Source organism: Melitaea cinxia, chromosome 14 (assembly GCF_905220565.1).
Source record: "Melitaea cinxia chromosome 14, ilMelCinx1.1, whole genome shotgun sequence".
NCBI classification, from domain to species: domain Eukaryota; kingdom Metazoa; phylum Arthropoda; class Insecta; order Lepidoptera; family Nymphalidae; genus Melitaea; species Melitaea cinxia.
The window spans coordinates 4,177,474-4,195,626 of NC_059407.1; the positions used below are offsets into that span (position 1 = coordinate 4,177,474).

At 34.0% G+C, this 18,153-nt stretch overlaps 3 protein-coding genes across 3 annotated transcripts; 1 reads left to right on the top strand and 2 right to left on the bottom strand.

The window, feature by feature from the left end:
• Positions 1–1,284: 1,284 nt before the first annotated feature.
• LOC123659733 (mediator of RNA polymerase II transcription subunit 10) lies at positions 1,285–3,331 on the bottom strand. The gene is made up of 3 exons (XM_045594914.1): positions 2,991–3,331; positions 1,862–1,945; positions 1,285–1,580 (listed from the first exon to the last, which is right to left on the bottom strand). Exons 1-3 carry the CDS (start codon positions 3,110–3,112, stop codon positions 1,391–1,393), a joined length of 396 nt encoding a protein of 131 aa, XP_045450870.1. The 5' UTR covers positions 3,113–3,331; the 3' UTR covers positions 1,285–1,390.
• A 1,994-nt stretch (positions 3,332–5,325) lies between these two features.
• Positions 5,326–6,445, top strand: LOC123659614 (mitochondrial thiamine pyrophosphate carrier-like). The gene has a single exon (XM_045594818.1). The coding sequence runs from the start codon at positions 5,411–5,413 to the stop codon at positions 6,386–6,388; it is 978 nt and encodes a 325-aa protein (XP_045450774.1). The 5' UTR covers positions 5,326–5,410; the 3' UTR covers positions 6,389–6,445.
• A 5,608-nt stretch (positions 6,446–12,053) lies between these two features.
• Positions 12,054–16,766, bottom strand: LOC123659941. The gene is made up of 3 exons (XM_045595102.1): positions 16,676–16,766; positions 14,810–14,985; positions 12,054–12,952 (listed from the first exon to the last, which is right to left on the bottom strand). Exons 1-3 carry the CDS (start codon positions 16,761–16,763, stop codon positions 12,116–12,118), a joined length of 1,101 nt encoding a protein of 366 aa, XP_045451058.1. The 5' UTR covers positions 16,764–16,766; the 3' UTR covers positions 12,054–12,115.
• Between the last annotated feature and the right edge of the window lie 1,387 nt (positions 16,767–18,153).

An 18,153-nucleotide genomic window follows, 5' to 3' on the forward strand; every position in this document is an offset into this window, starting at 1 on the left:
TTATTTTATTTATCTTATAAACTAATTACCTTATTACAGCTATGATTATAAGAAACAAATACTTAAATTAGAAAGTGATTATAAACATATACATTTTTTACTGATATTCCCAAATGAGAAATGAAAGTAGGGTTACCAACTTATTAAAAACTCCAAAATTGTTTGGTGCTACATTGAGATTTTAGAAAAGAATCAGTCCAATAGCTGTATTTATCTATCTATACATATAATAAAATGGTACGAAAGTCAAAACTGTACATTGACTATTTTTTTTAAAAGAATACTCGGGGTGTGATCTACAATCTATACCGAAGCCAAAAATATAATTTTTAGAATTTTTGTCTGTTTGTCTGTATGTATGTCCGGGATAAACTCAAAAAGTACCGCACGGATTTACTTCAAATTTGGCACGAATATTATTAAGAAGTCGGGTCAACATATAGGCTACAAATTATCACGCTATCACCTACGGGGAACGAGCAGTGAACCTTTATTTCTTCAACGCATTCTGTAACAACGTGTAATCTAACGACGCATATTTGCATATTGTTATTATGTTAATAACCATGCTATAAGCTAGCTTCATACTATAAATAAAGACATTCTGTAGTATATTTAGTATCAGCATTGCACCCGTGCGAAGCCGAGGCGGGTCGCTAGTATATATAATAAAATGGTAGGAAAGTCAAAAGTGTACATTGAATTTTTTTTTTAAAGAATACTTGGGGTGTGATCTACAATCGATACCGAAGCTTTGAAAAGAAGTTTGTCTGTATGTATGTCCGGGATAAACTCAAAAAGTACAGCATGGATTTCCTTCAAATTTGGCACAAACATTATTAAGAAGTTGGGTCAACATATAGGCTACATATTATCACGCTATCACCGACGGGAACGAGCAGTGAACCTTTATTTCTTTAATGCAGTCTGAATCACGCAAAAAAGGCGCACCAAGACGACGAGTTGCGGAAAAGAGCTCGTGAACAACAACAACAATGCACTCTGTAACAACATGTAGTCTAACGACGCATATTTGAATGTTGTTGTTATTATGTTAATAACCATGCTATATAAGCTAGCTTCACACTATAAAAATTACGCAATATAACTAAGCCGATAAACATAATTAAATGAATATAAGTATAGACAAGACAATTTTAAAGCAGCGCCATCTATGAGATTTTTCTGTAGATATGAAATGTAAAGAAGAAACGGGTAAATGAATATTATTTTAAAAGATATAATCGTAGGTATTTTTGGTGCTGTATAGCGTTCACGCAGACGACGTCGCGGGCAGCAGCTAGTAAAATATAATATAAACATTAAATCTACAATTGGTATGTCTGTACCCTAATCAATACATTACAATATCATATGTATGTCTATTCCATCATTCACCACCCCTAATTGCTTTGTATTTAGCAATTTCATTGGGGAATGTTTTTGACAGTTCAGAAAGAAGATGGCTTTTAAATCTTTTATATGAGTCAATTTTTCCTTTTACTTCTTCATTTTTGGCAAGAGCTTTGTCTATGCAATCTTTTGTATATAGTTGAGGGTTGCGGCCTTGATCAATGTAGCTGAAAAAATATAACTTTGATGTGAGTTTTTTAGCTCTTAAGGTCACTGGTAATATGCTCAGTGACATGGAATAAACGCATTAGTGTTTATTGCATGTCATTTAGCGTTTTGGCACCTGATATATTGGAATTAACAACAGCAAACACAGTAAATCTTGTATCCCGTTGTACAGACAAAGAATTCTTATAAAATATTTTTATTGTAATAATGAATATGATAGTTAATTTATTTTACTTGTATTCATATGTTTAAACCTACATAAATGTAATATACTACTCACTCAAATACTTCTGTAGGAACAAGAATATCGTGTACTTGGGACTTCAGCTTGTCAACTTCTTGGAGACCAGTCACCAATGATTGACTAGAAAAATAAACAGATAATCTTTATATATATATATTTCTTGTGTGCATGTGTATGTCACTGAACTCCTCCTAGACGGCTGAACAGATTTTGATGAAGTGAGTTCAAGTGAATTTTTGTGTGAGTTCAAGGGGATTCGAGGATGGTTTAGATTCACAACTTGGTCCATTGGAAAATGTTTATTTAACTAATTTTTCATTGATAAGTAGTTGTTCATTTTGGAATGTTTTACATTGGATCTGGTAGACTGCGCTACCATCGCAGCATCAAATATTAAATATTATTCTATTTTAATTTTAGTTTGTCCCGACAGTTGGTGCTGCCATCAAAAAATCATTGTATATTTTGTAAATACCCTGCATATACTACACCAAACCAAATTTTTAAATAATTGTGCTTAATCTATAAAAAAAAAGAAACAAATTTTATTCTTTTGATTAGAAGCGTCCTCACAACTACAATATCATCTCTAAGCCTTGCTGTGATACTTTGTTTTATACTGGGTTCTGTATAAAATATAAAAACTATGTGTTGATAAAAAGTGGAACTGTTTAAATGAATCTCCTATTAGTGTGGGTCTTAAAATATGTTAGAGATTTAAAACTACTTTCATGGTAAGACAATGCAGCAATGGTATAGAGGAGAAGATACCATGATTAAAGTAGTTAAACAGCAACTTGATTTGTCATCAGGCATGCCATGACCAGACTTGATCGAAATGAGGTAATAATGAGGTAACAATATTTTTTACAGCATGTATACTTGAGAACCACGAGGTATAGGCCTTCTTCACCTACACGGAGAAAGAGGCCTATGCCGTATGCAGTATAGTAGTAGTAGTGCAGTAGACTTGAGAACAGCTTTTTATGTGTAATCAATGTTTTTTATATTGTTTTTTTTTTTTTTCGTATTGTCGTGGTTCATTTTATCTTTTTGACAACTAAAAAAAATACCAGCAATTGTTAGTTTGCATGTTTATACTTCTAAAATAGTGAAAATAGTAATCTATCCATCTTTTTTTATAAATTAAAACACATCTACTCACATCTTTTGATTTAACACGCTCTGTCCCTGTGGTTGAAAATCGCTGACAATGATGCGTATTTGTCTAACGTTTTCTATGAACATCTCTAATTGAGTTTCCAAGTTTTCCAGTGATGTAGACATCTTTATTTATTTATTTTTTATAGGTTCAAAAGTAGCAGCAATTACCTTGCAATCAGCTAATTTGTTATCTTTTAATCTTTATTGCTATTGGTCAACTATTGGTATTGACGTAAAAATGTGAAAAGTAAATATTTTTCACCACAGCTTAAAAAACTATACTCAATCTTGCAACTTGCTATGCTTAACGCTTAGTAAGTTAGTAATACTAATCGATAGATTTTCAATAGCTCAATTCAACTACGTTGTCCTTTTAAATTGCTCACCTTAAACTATTTGATTAAAAATCAAAAAAGTCATTGAAAAATATTAATCTATCAATAATTTCAAACTCCTATATTTTTTGATGTAAGTGTACAATATTTTAAATTGCTCAAAGTGTTAATAAACTGCTCAAGTTGCATTTATTAATTGCTCAGGTACAGTTTGGAACAGCTCCACTTCCTTTAACTTTTAAATAAATATATATAGTTCGAAGTTTCGAACAAATTTAAAGTATATCATAAGCCAGGTGAGCGCTGCGCATACGCATTTTTTTATTACAAGTATCATTATTTTGCAGGCTGGGGTGGGGTAAGTGCTTAGTACCCTAAAATAAAAAATTAAAATGATAAATTCATTGTTACATTGCATCGATTTTTTTTAATATTAATTCAGCCTTTATTTCTTGAATTCTTGACTTTTGGTATAAATATTTGACGTTTTTTTTTTTTTTAATGGCATTAAAAATTAACTGAAGTATCACAAGTCACAACACTACAATTAGCGAAAATAAATAGGCTCCTGCTCTAAAAAATACGAAATAAATCTGTTTTTTTTTTTGGAGTTAACTCCTTAAGAATCGATTTTCATATAAGGCCCTCGGGATGAAAATAAATATGAGTTAAATTTACTGAACGAATGACCTCGTAACGTATTTTTTTTATTTGATACGTTTATTTACCATTTGATATGGTATTATGATGATGATGATGACGATGTTGTGATGGTATTAATCTTTTTTTTAGACTAGTGAGCCTTTTTTGTGCATATTTAGACAGTTGATCTGAAGGAGTAAACTTCAATCGTGCATCGGAGCTGACACACACTATCTTTTTGATAAAGCCTTTATGTATTTATTTTAACCCTGAACTGCTACCGAAAACATTTTTTTGTAATCAATACCTACAAATAAAAATGAATCGCCGATATGCATGTAAGCGCGATAATTCTTTTTTTATATTCATTATTGTCAGCGTAAGATTTTTATAAAATAAAAATTTAAAAAAAATTAAAAAATAAATTTAAATTTATTTAAAAAATAAAGCGATATAAAGTTCTCCGGGTAAACTATTTTATCATAACGAAATACTCCACGGAATATCGATTCAGCCCAGTGCAGTCCACTGCTGGACATAGGCCTCCCCAAGTTCACGCCAGACATCCCGGTTTTCCGCAATCCTCATCCAGCCCACACCAGCAATCTTACGTTGATCGTCGGTCCAACAGGTCGGAGGACATACCAAATTGTGTTTGCCAAGACGCGGTCTCCACTCCAGGACCCGTCTGCTCCAACGCCCATCGGTCCTGCGACACAGATGACCAGCCCACTGGCACTTTAACTTGCTAATTCTGTGGGCTAAATATAGTCAACCTTATTTCGTACTACAATTGATTCGTTATAAATATTGACAATTTTACAAATACATAATAACATTGCTCTGGTGTAGTGTTGCGTGTACTGTGTCACACAACGGCGATTGAGGGTTTGATTCCCGTTGGGAATGGATAATTCTATTGTATACAGATATCCCTTTCAGCTCTGGTTATCTGGGTATGTGGATCTTCACTTCGTGCCTCGGAGAGCACGTAAAGCAGTCGGTTCTAGTTGTTGTCATAGACACCTGAATCCTGATAACGATCATCACTCGTAGTAGGGAATATAACCGCCAACCCGCAGTGGAGCAGCGTGGTAGATTGAGGCATTAACCTTATATACTCTTTGCTCCAATCCTTCTCCTACATCGCGAAAGAGGCCTATGCCGAGCAGTGGAATGTTACACACTGAATTGTGAATCGTGAATATTGACAAATTTTAATGTTTTAAATATTAAATACACTAGTTTTACTTCAGGTCTTTTATTTCATTTTTCAACTTTATCCTCTTTTATATGTACGTTCCTAAATTGCACTCAAAAGTCAATGAATTGTCAAGTTATGTGAAGAATTTGACAGTTGTTTCATAAATTTGATTTTATTTTAGCCAAAGAGTATATAAGACTTTAACTATGACTAAGTTTTGAAACAAAATATTGAATTAAAATGGTTAATTTTATTGAAAACATTGAATCCCATTTGAGTTTGTCTCAAAGCGCAATAGCTGGTGCTATTGCCGGCGCAGTTACGAGAGCTATCGCCCAACCACTAGATGTACTCAAGATTAGATTCCAACTGCAGCTAGAACCTATTAAAAAAGGATCAAAATATAGCTCAACATTGCAGGCTGTGTACTCTATAGTAAAGGATGAAGGATTAACTGCTCTATGGAGCGGTCATATTCCTGCACAACTTCTGTCTGTGTCATACGGCACCATACAGTTCTCGACGTACGAGATACTTACTCAAATTTGTAAAACAGCCGATCCTCAGTTCTTTTACACACATAAACATTTAATAAATTTTTCCAACGGAGCCATCGCTGCGTCTGTGGCCACACTTTTATCATTTCCTTTTGACACAGTGCGGACACGATTAATAGCTGAAGAAAAAACGAATAAAGTTTACCGCGGCTTTACAAACGCTTTAAGTGTTATCATTAAAAAAGAAGGTTCTAGTGCACTATATAAGGGTATAGTTCCAACTTTAGCACAAATTGCCCCTCATGCGGGCATACAATTTTTTGTATACAAACTTTTTACTGAGCATGTATTTAATAGGATTAGCTACTTCCAAAGAGGCACAGATGTAGCTACAGTAGTTGAATCATCTGTTACAGCGAATTTATTAGCAGGTGGTATTGCAGGTATGGTGTCCAAGACAGCCATCTACCCTTTTGATGTGATAAAGAAGCGACTGCAAATACAAGGTTTCCAAGAACATAGAAAACTTTTTGGTAGACAAATGTATTGTAATGGGACTATGCATTGTGTAAAATTAACTGTTTCTGAGGAAGGCTTCCTAGCTCTGTATAAAGGATACGTACCTAGTCTGTTGAAAGCTGTGATAGTTTCTGCCTTACATTTTGCAGTCTATGATGAAATAAAACATTTTATAATCAGAAATAGTAACTTAAATAAGTAGTTATCTGATAATGTTATTATTTATTTGTAGCTGAACTCTCAATAAATTTTAGATATAGTTAGTTTTTTTCTTAACTTCCTCCAAGACTAATAACTCCGGGGTACCATTTTATTTATTTCTAAAAAAACAAATACTTTAAATATTTTAGTATACAAGTGGTTTCAAATGTGTGTTATGTTAAGATTAAAAATCATTTATTTCTCAAAAGAATACAATTTACAAAATTTTATGTTGGGTACATCACAATACAAAATATAAACAATTCATAGTTGAGACAAGACACAAACAATATGTAGGGTAGGATTCAAGTATCTATACACAAGTTAACAGAAATATGCACAACTGGAAGTGTTGTTCTTAGCAATTTATTTTTCATTGTATAACAAAGATTACGCTTCAGCCTGTCATATCTCACTTTCCCCATGTAGTAGAAGGATCAGAGCTCAATCCACCATACTGCTCCAATGCAGGTTGGCGGATATATTCCCTAATATGAGTAACGATCGCTATGAGGTGTACATGATAACAACCCGGACCGACGACTTAACTCGCTCACTGAGGCACGGTGGTGAGATGCACAAGGACTGCACAAACACCCAGACCACGACAAACATCTGTATGGCTGCAACAGTCACAAACCAGTGCTGTGACCGTTGCGCCAACGCGTCGTCATGTGCAGTACTCTACCTTAATGAAATAAATAAATTATTATGGCTAGCAATTTCTAATTATTTTATTTCTATGCTTTCACAAATTGAGTAACATGTATGTCTGTATAATTTAAGAAAAAAAATGTGATAATTCTTACTCTTGTAACAAACCATATTAACATAAGATTGATACTGTTAGGTAACGCACGCGTCACTAGATGGCGCTGACCTCAAGTGCATCACACTATTAAAACTTATTAACATAGGATTAACATTGTTTAGTAACGCTTTTGTCACTAGATGGCGCTGACCTCCGTTACATCACGCTTATAAAGCTATATAAAGAATGAATATACATTACTGGCTACCAATTGCCGAGATGAGGAAATGAACTTCTGGCGGTACCCTAGTCTCTAGCGCTTAGTTCGTGCACGCTCTTAATTGAGTGTCCCTAATGTGCTTTTTGACCGGTTGCTCTCAGAAACTCTCGTCCCATAGGATAAAGACTATGCTACGCTAAGTCCCTCTCTACTGTCTCCTCCCTAACCTTATTCGTGTCATCGTGTCGCGTGTCATCGCATCAACATCGCATCGTCACATCCTCAACCAGTCGTCGACCCTGTGACTCCGTATCTCCGTGTCGTCGTGCCGCAAATGCGTCGTCTGGCATCCCTCCTCTCCAACCTCACTTTGTTAAACACTTACATTATTATAATTTGCTTCTAATTATTTCCAATTTTAAAACTGCATTTAAAATCTTTATTTATATTTAAATTACGTAAATTATTTTGTTGTTATTTTCTGGTAATTTTATTCTTGTTAAATAGATTTTCAATAATAAATTAGATCAGTCAGTGTCGTGCGAATATCATTTCGATGGCTCCTAAGTATACTGAGTCAACTAACAACTTTTGATAATTTAATTTTTTAAGATATTAATAACATTTACTTCATTTCCTATCTACCTATGTAACAAAAAAATAAAGTTATTAAAAGTAGAGTTGCTGGGCTGCACTTCCCGCAGCGCCGGAGCCAAGCGTTCCTCTAACTTTCGAAATTCTTCTTCTAACCTCAAAACTTTAACCATAGATATCTCCATAACCATGGGGTTCTGAGGTGTGACAGTGGTACCAGGGGTAGCGTCCCCCCCTCTCCCCCCTTCCCCCCACGGTCCCGAAATTCGGTTTTACCTAATCTAAAGCTTTAGCGAAATCCAATACATCGTGTATCAAAATATTATACTTACGAATAAAATACTTTTTGATTAAAAATCCCCTGAGAAAACAATTGCTCAATTTCAATTTAATTAGGTATATGTTCATCTCTGTCTGTAACATAAAAAAATGTAGACACTAATATTGACAGGAGATCTTTTCAATTCATTTTGGTTTTTATAACGAATACTATTTTCCACTACTGGTGACATTGTTTCTAATAAATGAGTTTCATTATCACCAGATTCAGTATTGTATTTATTATGTTTGAACATCGAAAATATCGAACATAATAAACTCTGAATTCGAAATAGTTGAAAATTCGCGAATTATTCAAAATATTTCGAATTCTTCCAAGTTACGATTCTAGTTTCGAATCGATGCCGACGTCGGAATGTCATCACTACGACGCCGGTGCCGAGGTCACGTCGGAGCAGATGCGCGCCGACTTTCCAGCGTGCTATCGGCAGTTGTTGGACTGGATCTCTCGCTGTCTGCTTTGATTAGGGCTATGGTCGACAGTGAGGAAAAATGGATTGCAGTTTCCTCCTTCTGCAAATCCATAATACAGGAAGGAAGCGGCTGAACGAGAGCGAGAACAAGACCCAAACTTGCTCCCGATTCGTCGTGGAAGACGCGGTCGGTGACGCAGGGCTTACCTGGCCAAACTGCCACCGTAACCAGACCAGCGGGCGATAAATCGGGGGGGGGGGGGGGTTTCGTCCTCATTGCAGGGTCCTGAGAAGTGAGGTGACCTTTATTTTATTTATTTATTTATTTATTTATTTATTTATTTATTTATTACAGTTTACATTTATTGCACTTACAGTTTACAACCAAGGCGTACAATAAACAAGCATAAATTAATAACACTACAACAAATACATTAAAGAAATAACAATTTATCTTATAATACGAGTATACACATTAACATAATTCTAAATACTTAAAGCAAGATTTAACAAATTCAGACGAATTCATAGCGAATATATCAATACTATGTACTATTGGAGGCCAACATATTATTAAGTAATCGAAGGGCTGACTGCGTTGGGGCGCTCTGAGCAGCTTGCGTCCGCACACACTCCACCGCGAACAGCGGCCGGGAGCGCCTCATGACCGTACAGCGCGGTGCGCATATACCACATGCCCCCAATGTCGTAGGGTTATCTATTTTATTATTTAGTAAATGGTAGTAGTAGAGCATAAGGGCACACTTTCGCCTTAGCTCAAGAGTATCCAAGCCCACCATACCATTCACATAAAGAGAGGGATACAAATAAGGATAGTAACCATATAGTTTATAGAACAAATAACGGGCAAACTTTTTTTGCACTCGCTCAACTAAGGTTTTATAAAGTTTTTCGTGTGGATTCCAGATTAAAGCATTGTATTCCAATGTACTGCGAATAAAAGCAAAGTATAATATTAAAATTGATTCTTTGTTAGAGAATCTTGCTGATTGTCTTATAACAAACCCAAGTGCTTTGTACGCTTTTTGACACGTTAATTTAATGTGGTGATTGAATGTTAACGCCGAATCAAAGATTATACCTAGATCACGTATACTATCTACGCTAGACAAAGCTTCGCCGTCGACGGTGTACGTGAAGGAGATCGGGGAATGGGACCGAGTATACGTTACAATTTTACATTTAGATGTATTAAATGCTAATTGATTGTCTCTGCTCCAGGCACAAACATTATGTATGTCATTTTGAAGCGCATCGCAATCATTATTGCCTTCAATAGTCATAAACAACTTAAGGTCGTCAGCGAACATCAGACATTGGGTTCTTTTGAGTACTTCTGGAAGGTCGTTAATCATGATGAGAAATTGGGTAGGATCTAAAGTACTACCCTGGCTTACACCAGAAAGTACAAGGTATGGATCAGACCGATAAAACCCAAGTTGGACGTATTGAACGCGGTTTGTGAAATAATTTGCAAAGAACTTTAATAAAGTGGGTGTAAAACCTAATTTTGAAAACTTATTTAAAAGAATATCAATATTTACGCGGTCAAACGCTTTTTGAAAGTCAAAGTAGGCAACGTCAACTTGTTTTCTTCTATCTAAAGCCCTTGCACTGTAGTCGGTAAAATTAATAAGGTTCGTGGTAGTTGAGCGGCGGGCGCGAAAACCGTGCTGTGAGTCTGACAGTCGGGACTGGATTTGAGCAGTGATATGACAATTTAATATTGTTTCCAAAACTTTTGCAAAGCCTGATAAAATAGCTATAGGTCTATAGTTATCTATTCTAGATTTATTACCGCTCTTAAGAACTGGTGTTACTCGAGATAATTTCCAAGCAGTCGGATATTTTTCGGATGATAGTGACAGATTAAAGATAAAGTGAAGAGGGCCCTGAAAAACAGACAGACAGTCCTTTATAAGATATAAAGGAATACCATCCGGACCTGCTGTCGAACGGGGCTTAAGGCGCCTAACTGTGGTACGGATGTCAGCCTCAGATATGTAACTTACAGAAACACACGCAGATGGGATACCAGGCACTGAACAAATTTCATTCATATCTAATCTAGGTTTTGCGGGTAGGAATACCGACCTAAAATAGGTTGCGAAAGCATTAGCAGCGTTTAATCCCGAAACTACATTGCCATTAATCTCATAGTCTGTACATAAATTATTAGATGCACGCTGATTTTTAACGAAGTCCCAGAATTTAGAAGGATTATCTTTCAAGTTAATTTCCAATGTATGTACATAATTTGAAAAAGCACTATTAATTAAAATTTTAGTCATTGTTCGATAAAACTTAAACATTTCTCTATTAAATTCCTGCTCGCTGTGCTTATATTTCTTTAAATGAAAATACTTGTTTTTAATAGTACGTATAATCTCAGGTGTGAACCATGTCGGATAATTATAACGTGATGTATTTAGCGTTACTTTTTTTTAGGAACACATCTATCAAAGCAGTCATACAAAATTTTATAGAATGTGTCAACAGCCTTATTAACATCCTGATTATTATATACATCGTTCCAATCTAATAATTCGAGATGCATTGTTCGAGGGAGCCTTTCAGGAGTTACTAAGCGCGACAAGCTTTTAAGACAACCGCTAGCGGTATCGCGGAATTGCAAACGCATCCCCGTGATTCCATCCAGGCGTGTCACAGGAACACCCCAGAGGTTCTAGTCCGTGCGAATCGGACGTACCCTAGGCATCCGTTAGGGATTTCCTTTGAGTGAAAAAAAAGGTTAATATGTTTGCTTCCCTTTTTAGAAAAAAAACCTTACAATAACTCTACATAAATTAAATATCATTTCATAGATAATTGCTAGCTCTACCGGCATCCACAACTAAAAAATTTAGTATTGCTTTTTTGTAAATAAATAAATTATTAAAATTATATAATATATGACGACTTTAATTTTGAAACAACGTCAACATGATTGACGGTTGGTAAATTTTTTACTTACCTACTTAGTACGAATTGTTTGCACAGGTATTGCTAGTCTTATATAAACCTGTATATTACTATAACTCTCATACGAGTAATAAGAGTTTTGCTATTTACATATATTGGAAAAATAATATTTATGTTCCACACTTGGCTTGGCTTTTTTCTGATGATCATTTTGAATTAAAAGTAATATTTAAACTTCTAATGAAAATCAAACACACTGATTTCTGGAATCATCAATATTCTATGATTTTTATCTCCTATACCAGTGCATACATGGCAGCAATTCAATCTTTACTGCCATTTTGTAAATTACGAATAGAGCGTTTTATATAAATAATATGAAACAGATTTTAAAGAAAACTTGACAACAGTTGTATATGTATATTTTTTATTTATTAATACAGAGAATCTTACATATAACTGCAGGCATTAACCATAAGATATAACATAACCCATATTCCTCATTAATGTATCTTTGATAGCCGGCTGTAACTCTTTTTTCATGTACGTCGTTAGGAGAGTTCTTATACCTCTAGTAAATATATCTTCCATCTCACGTGAAATATCTTCGACTTCATCCAAATCATCTTCGGGTCTAAAAAGCTTACTCCTTTCATAATTCAACCTATTATTACTTGCTTCGTAAACAATATCCCAGTTATTTTGTCTATCGTCCATTCGTTTTTCTTCAGCGAAAGTTTCTATTAGAAGAGGTTCAAAAGTAAATTCGTCAGATCTTTTTCTCCGTTTTAAAGGCAGACTGTCCTTATTCTTTATAGAATTTCTATTTATATACTTTTCACATCCATATGCGTATACACTTATAAAACCAGGTTCAACGAACTCTGAATCAGTTTTGACATTAAATTTGCCAGGTTGTTGGTTTAATGGTCGTGTATGGAATCCGATTCCAGCTTTTCTCAGTCTCAGTATCATGTTGCAACCTCTAGCACCTCGATCGGAGGAAAAACCCGTATATTGGTCGTATGGTGGATCAGCGTAGTTCCTTCTTAACCTTCTACTCGGTGGGATTGTTCGATCAAGTTCGCTTGCTTCATATAAGTCTACGTTCCCACTTATAGTTAGATCATGAAATAAAAGCATCGTATCAAGTGAGATATTTCTTGGGTCAAAATAACATTTTTCAACACGAACCCAGTTGCTGTTTTGTGGCAAACGTACGCGCATTCTTGTAACATACATATCAACCGGTGCACTTCTCAATGTTTGATATAAACTGTACCCATTCAAATCAATGCTTTGACTCTGTAATAATAGTTAAAAATATCATTAAGCATTTATGTTTATTCCCAAAAGGAATTACACGACTCGTAAATTATATAATAATAATTGCTGTCGCAGTCGTTATGTCTATTATTTTTAAGTATCTGCCACTCGGAATAAGATATTTAGTTAGGTACGCATATTACCTACTGAAGCAGGACCGCATTGCAAAAGTATAACTAAACTTGAACAACTTTAACAAAATGTATATTAATGGATATATAATCAATAAGTTTTTATGGCAGTCGCTATGTCAACGTGATATTATTAAAACAATTTTTTTCTTATAGTAAATCTTTTTTTTTGTTTTTAAATACGGCTACGTTGAAAAGATAGTTATAGGCTACGTTCCACTTAAGGCCCGCAACGCCATCGACCACGACAGCTGAAATTGCCATTCCACTAACGTAAAAATGCCGCGGGAATCTAGGCGAATTTTATAGGTGAGACGCATATTTGAGCCCTGTGTGCACTCAATATGGCGGCGTGATAAAACATGCAGCTGTGGGGGTTGTGAGTAATATTTCACATGGATTGGAGTAAAACTTAATTCATCATGGAATCCCGTGCATTTATTGTTGCGTTTTTGACGAAACGAATGAGAGACAATGACTATTTGACATTGACAGCTGTTTTTTTAAATTTTCGCTGCGTTGTGATAAAAACCAACTCTTATCCACCTATATTTTGTGGGCGAAGTGGGCGCGATTTGGTCACGAATAGTGACGTCATCTATGACGTCGAGCGATCGCTCACGACGACCATGGGTCTGTCACTGGGTGGAACTATAGAGTGGGCGCTACAATCGTTGCGGTTGCTTAGTGGACCGCACCCATAATGTCAGTATATACATATTTCATAACCGTTAAAAACCTTACATTGAATAGAAACTTAACATACTTTTTAAATAAAATTAAGTACTGGCTTTTAATGTATATAGTTAGTCCTAAACCTTGATTAGTATGAAGGAAGAGCGACTTGCCATCACCTCCATTTATAAAACCTAAATAAATTAAATCTAAAATCGCACGTACTTGTGTAGGTTCTACAGAAAGTGAATGATTTTTTTCAAATATGTATTAAAATGTGGCTTGAAACAGTTATATTAGAAAAAAAATATTTATTTTTTAGAAATACCTTCAGTGGTACACCAAACTAGGAAAAATCCGTGTAAACCCTGACGGATGACAAGTCTATGCAAACAATATAATCCACAAGCATTATTTTGTCACAAGAGTCTAGACTCTAGAGTAATAAAATTTAGAGAAGAAGTAATTTATTTTCTGTGAAACAATTTGTGTCTAGCAATAACTTGATAATACCTACTCATTTATTGTTTAAAATTACGTGTTGTATAGAAATTATGAGTAGATATTCACTATCGATCTTTCTAAAATATTGGACGTAATTTTATACGCATCGCATCATCTATACAAATAAATAAAATTGGAGTGTCTGCTTGTAATATTAAAATAACCGCATTTACATGGAACAAATACCAAAATAACATTTTTTTGAATTTTTGTCTGTCTGGCTGTTTGTTCTGCCTAATCTTTGTAACGGCTGGACCGATTTTGACGGGACTTTCACTGGCAGATAGCTGATTTGATAAGAACTAACTTAGGCTACTTTTATTTTAGAAATTTATTTATTTTATAACTCTGCAAACTGAAAAATACCTTTTTTGTTAAATTCCACGCGGATGAAGTCGCGGGCACAGCTAGTAAAAGCAATTATAAGTATAATTGCTTGAATGATGCAATGTAAGTTCTAAATAAATAATTTCTAACTGAACAGAATTTACAACTCAATTCAATAAATATAATTTATATTATTTACGTGTGGGGTGTCCAAGTTTTTTGGTTGGTTTCTTTTTCTTCGCTTTAACTGGTCTAACGCCGATTCCAGTCGCGATGAACATCTATCTCCACTTATTGGTGCTGATGTTAAAGGAGGAAGGTTTGGACCTATTGGCCTGTCGTATCGCTTTTCGAATAGAGGCAGGAATCTTGAACCTTAAATATCAACAAAAGAAATAAGTTTACTAAGTGAAAGATAATTAAAGCGATATCTTATAGGCATGGTCATCATACCATTCATAGTCTATAAAGTAAGAACTTCATTCCAATACTATTAAAAAATAAATCTATATTGGCATGGGTACCAAATCAAAAGTTATTTTCTAACGTTGATAGGTATTTAATTTATTAGCTAAGCTTTTTTGGTACCTATTTTAACAAAAAGGCGCTCTGATATTAGCTACTTGCACGCCTATTTCCAAAATTGTTATTACAACTATGTAATATTAAAAATATTGATTAATTCTAGATCTTTTTCTATTCATTGCATAAACTAGGAACATTTAGATCGGTGAGAAAAAAAATAACGAATAACTATATTAACTTTATACACAATCATATTTTCTCACAGAAAAGTGTTGCAGTTATTTAACAAAATTTTAATTAGGTAAGTATATGTACTTAGGTATAAAATTACACTGATAAGATATAAAGGAAAGTTTAGTCGCAATTATGTTCTTTAGCTATCCAACATTTCACTTCTATTGTTTCGAGTTCAGAACCGTGAAATAGTAAATTTATAGAACATGTTACAATACGAAACCATTCGTTTAATTTGTACGGTAAAACAACCACTCTGGTATTATTGGTGCTAGTATTAGTCGTCTAAAAGACCGACGGTTTGTTTGTTTGTTTTTTTTTTGTTTTTCTACGTGGACATGATTTATACCATAACTATCTAGGCAATTATTAAGTGATTAAGTTGTGAATTATAAATATGTATAATATTTTACATTTAATTAAAATATAATTTTTTAAATTAAATTAATTTATATTCCCGCTCGGAATAAATACAAATATTTCTTTCCAGTTTGCATGTCTGTCCTTGTAGGTCCCTCCGTGCCTTGGAGAGCACGTTTAGCCATTCTTCCCGGTTGTTATCTTAAATACCTGATAGCGATCGTTACTCATAGTAGGGAACATATCCGCCTATCCGCAGTGGAGCAGCTTGGTGGATTTAGCTCCAATTCTTCTCCCACATGGAGAAAGATGCCTATGCCGTATCAGTGGGATGTTACAGGCTGAATTTACGTATACGATAAAAATAGCTCTAGCTTTAAAAAAAATCTATGTGACTTAAAAAACTTTATACATAATAATATGTGTTATTAAAATGTAAAATCATGAGAATCTAGAGTATTATTTGGGAATGGAAAGCGTGCGAAAGAACGTTGGCATGATGTGGGTACCTAGTTATTTATTTGTAATTTGAAAATTTACGTAATCATATCGCTTTTGTTCTGTTAAACTTCGTTAGATGCCATTTTATTATACCCTAGAATCAACATCTTACTCCGAAAATGTTTTAAGATTGTCATCGTAAAAATAAAACAATTATTTTATTATTGATAATTTTTACTTAGAGTAACAGGTGAGCAGCCAGACACTTTATCATTATTCAATATATATCATCAAAATTATCACCAAAATTCAACGACGCGCCAAATCGTCTATTTCGTTGTACTAAAACTATTATTTATTCTATTTGATCCTACCTCCTTGATGTATTCAAAAGATAAATATATATAATATAGGTAAGTAGATTATATTAATAAAAATTACTACAATACATCATTCATACATACCATTCATATTTGTTTTTAATAAAATGAGATTAAGTACTCACTTTTCTCAGATTCCGATACTGGCAACTCGTTATCACTAGCCGAAGCCGTTTTTGCAAACAATATGATCATCCACCAAAATTTTACCATTTTCACTAAGATAAATAGACATGAAATCCGCCTAAGAACGCAATGTTTAAGATAACCGTATAAGACGCAAAAAGTCTGTCAAAAATAACGCTGAGTAGACAATGGGTTCCTCTCACAACGAATCCAAAATGTGAAATAAAATATGGAAGTCAAGAGACAATAAAAAGTGCAGTCAGTGGAAAACGATCCCCGCTCAAACTTGACTTAATGTTCTTGTATACGTTTTCCGCGACACAACTTTGTTGAGGTTTCCACTTTTGCAATGTCTGCACCATGGCGGTGTCTGAACGTTATTAGAGCGAGAATAATTCTTGAGATAAATCTAAATGCTTAAGGATGGAGAGATATAATTGCATATAATTTTTTTTAATCGACATCAAATAATTCTTTTCTTACAACAATTACAATAAAATCTTTCGACGTGTATGTCTCTTTTCAACGTTGTTTGCCGTTTTGGAAAGCTTTATTTAAGCTTAATAAATAAAGAAGCTCTTATAGAGGTAAACATGTAGGTACAATTAATATATCTATTTCGATTTTGTAACATAACTATAACTTTTTATTCGAGTTGCATTGTCACAATAACCTGTTTTAATGTGATACAAATTTTCTATCTTAGCGACATCACATCTTATTTTTTCCATAAGTAGGCTGTAACGTAATTATAAAAAGAAATTGGGTTGTCTTATTTTTTGTTCATAATGTCCGCCTGAAGTTCGTTGATCTTTACACAAATTTTCCGAACTTAGTAGGTTAAGCTTTGTAGACTTAAGATATGATTCGTTCATGCGTTTTAGTCTTTACACTCATAGTAATAGGGTCATACACAATTTATCCAGCAAATAAACAGTGTTATCGTGTAGATAACTCTCGATATCTTTGCTTGAAAATTATATTTAGAAAGTATTGTTTACAATTACCTCATCGTCATTAAATAACTCTTAAGCGATATAATAAGCAAATCGTTCTACCTTACTCTCATGTTATACTTATTTATTTGTCATCTTATACATAATACTCATGTAGGTATACTAGATTTATTAATTAGTAACGCACTACAAAAACCTACATATACTTACTCGATAATTGTAATTACTTGAATATAGTTAACTATTATTATAGATTATTTATGATATGGCTTTTTTTAAATATTATTTTGAATGAAAATTTTGTCCAAAAATGTTGTGTGACGTAAAAAAAATGTTATGTGAGAGGAACCGGATTTCAGAATTGCATCATTTTTAAGCTAAATTTTTAGCATTGATTTATAAATTTTCGACAAATTATATCTGATACACGTTTAATACAACTACGAAAATAATTTATGAATGTCTTTAGCAATATAAAATTAGTCCCTGACCCGACATGACCAATCGAAGTCGGTATTGAA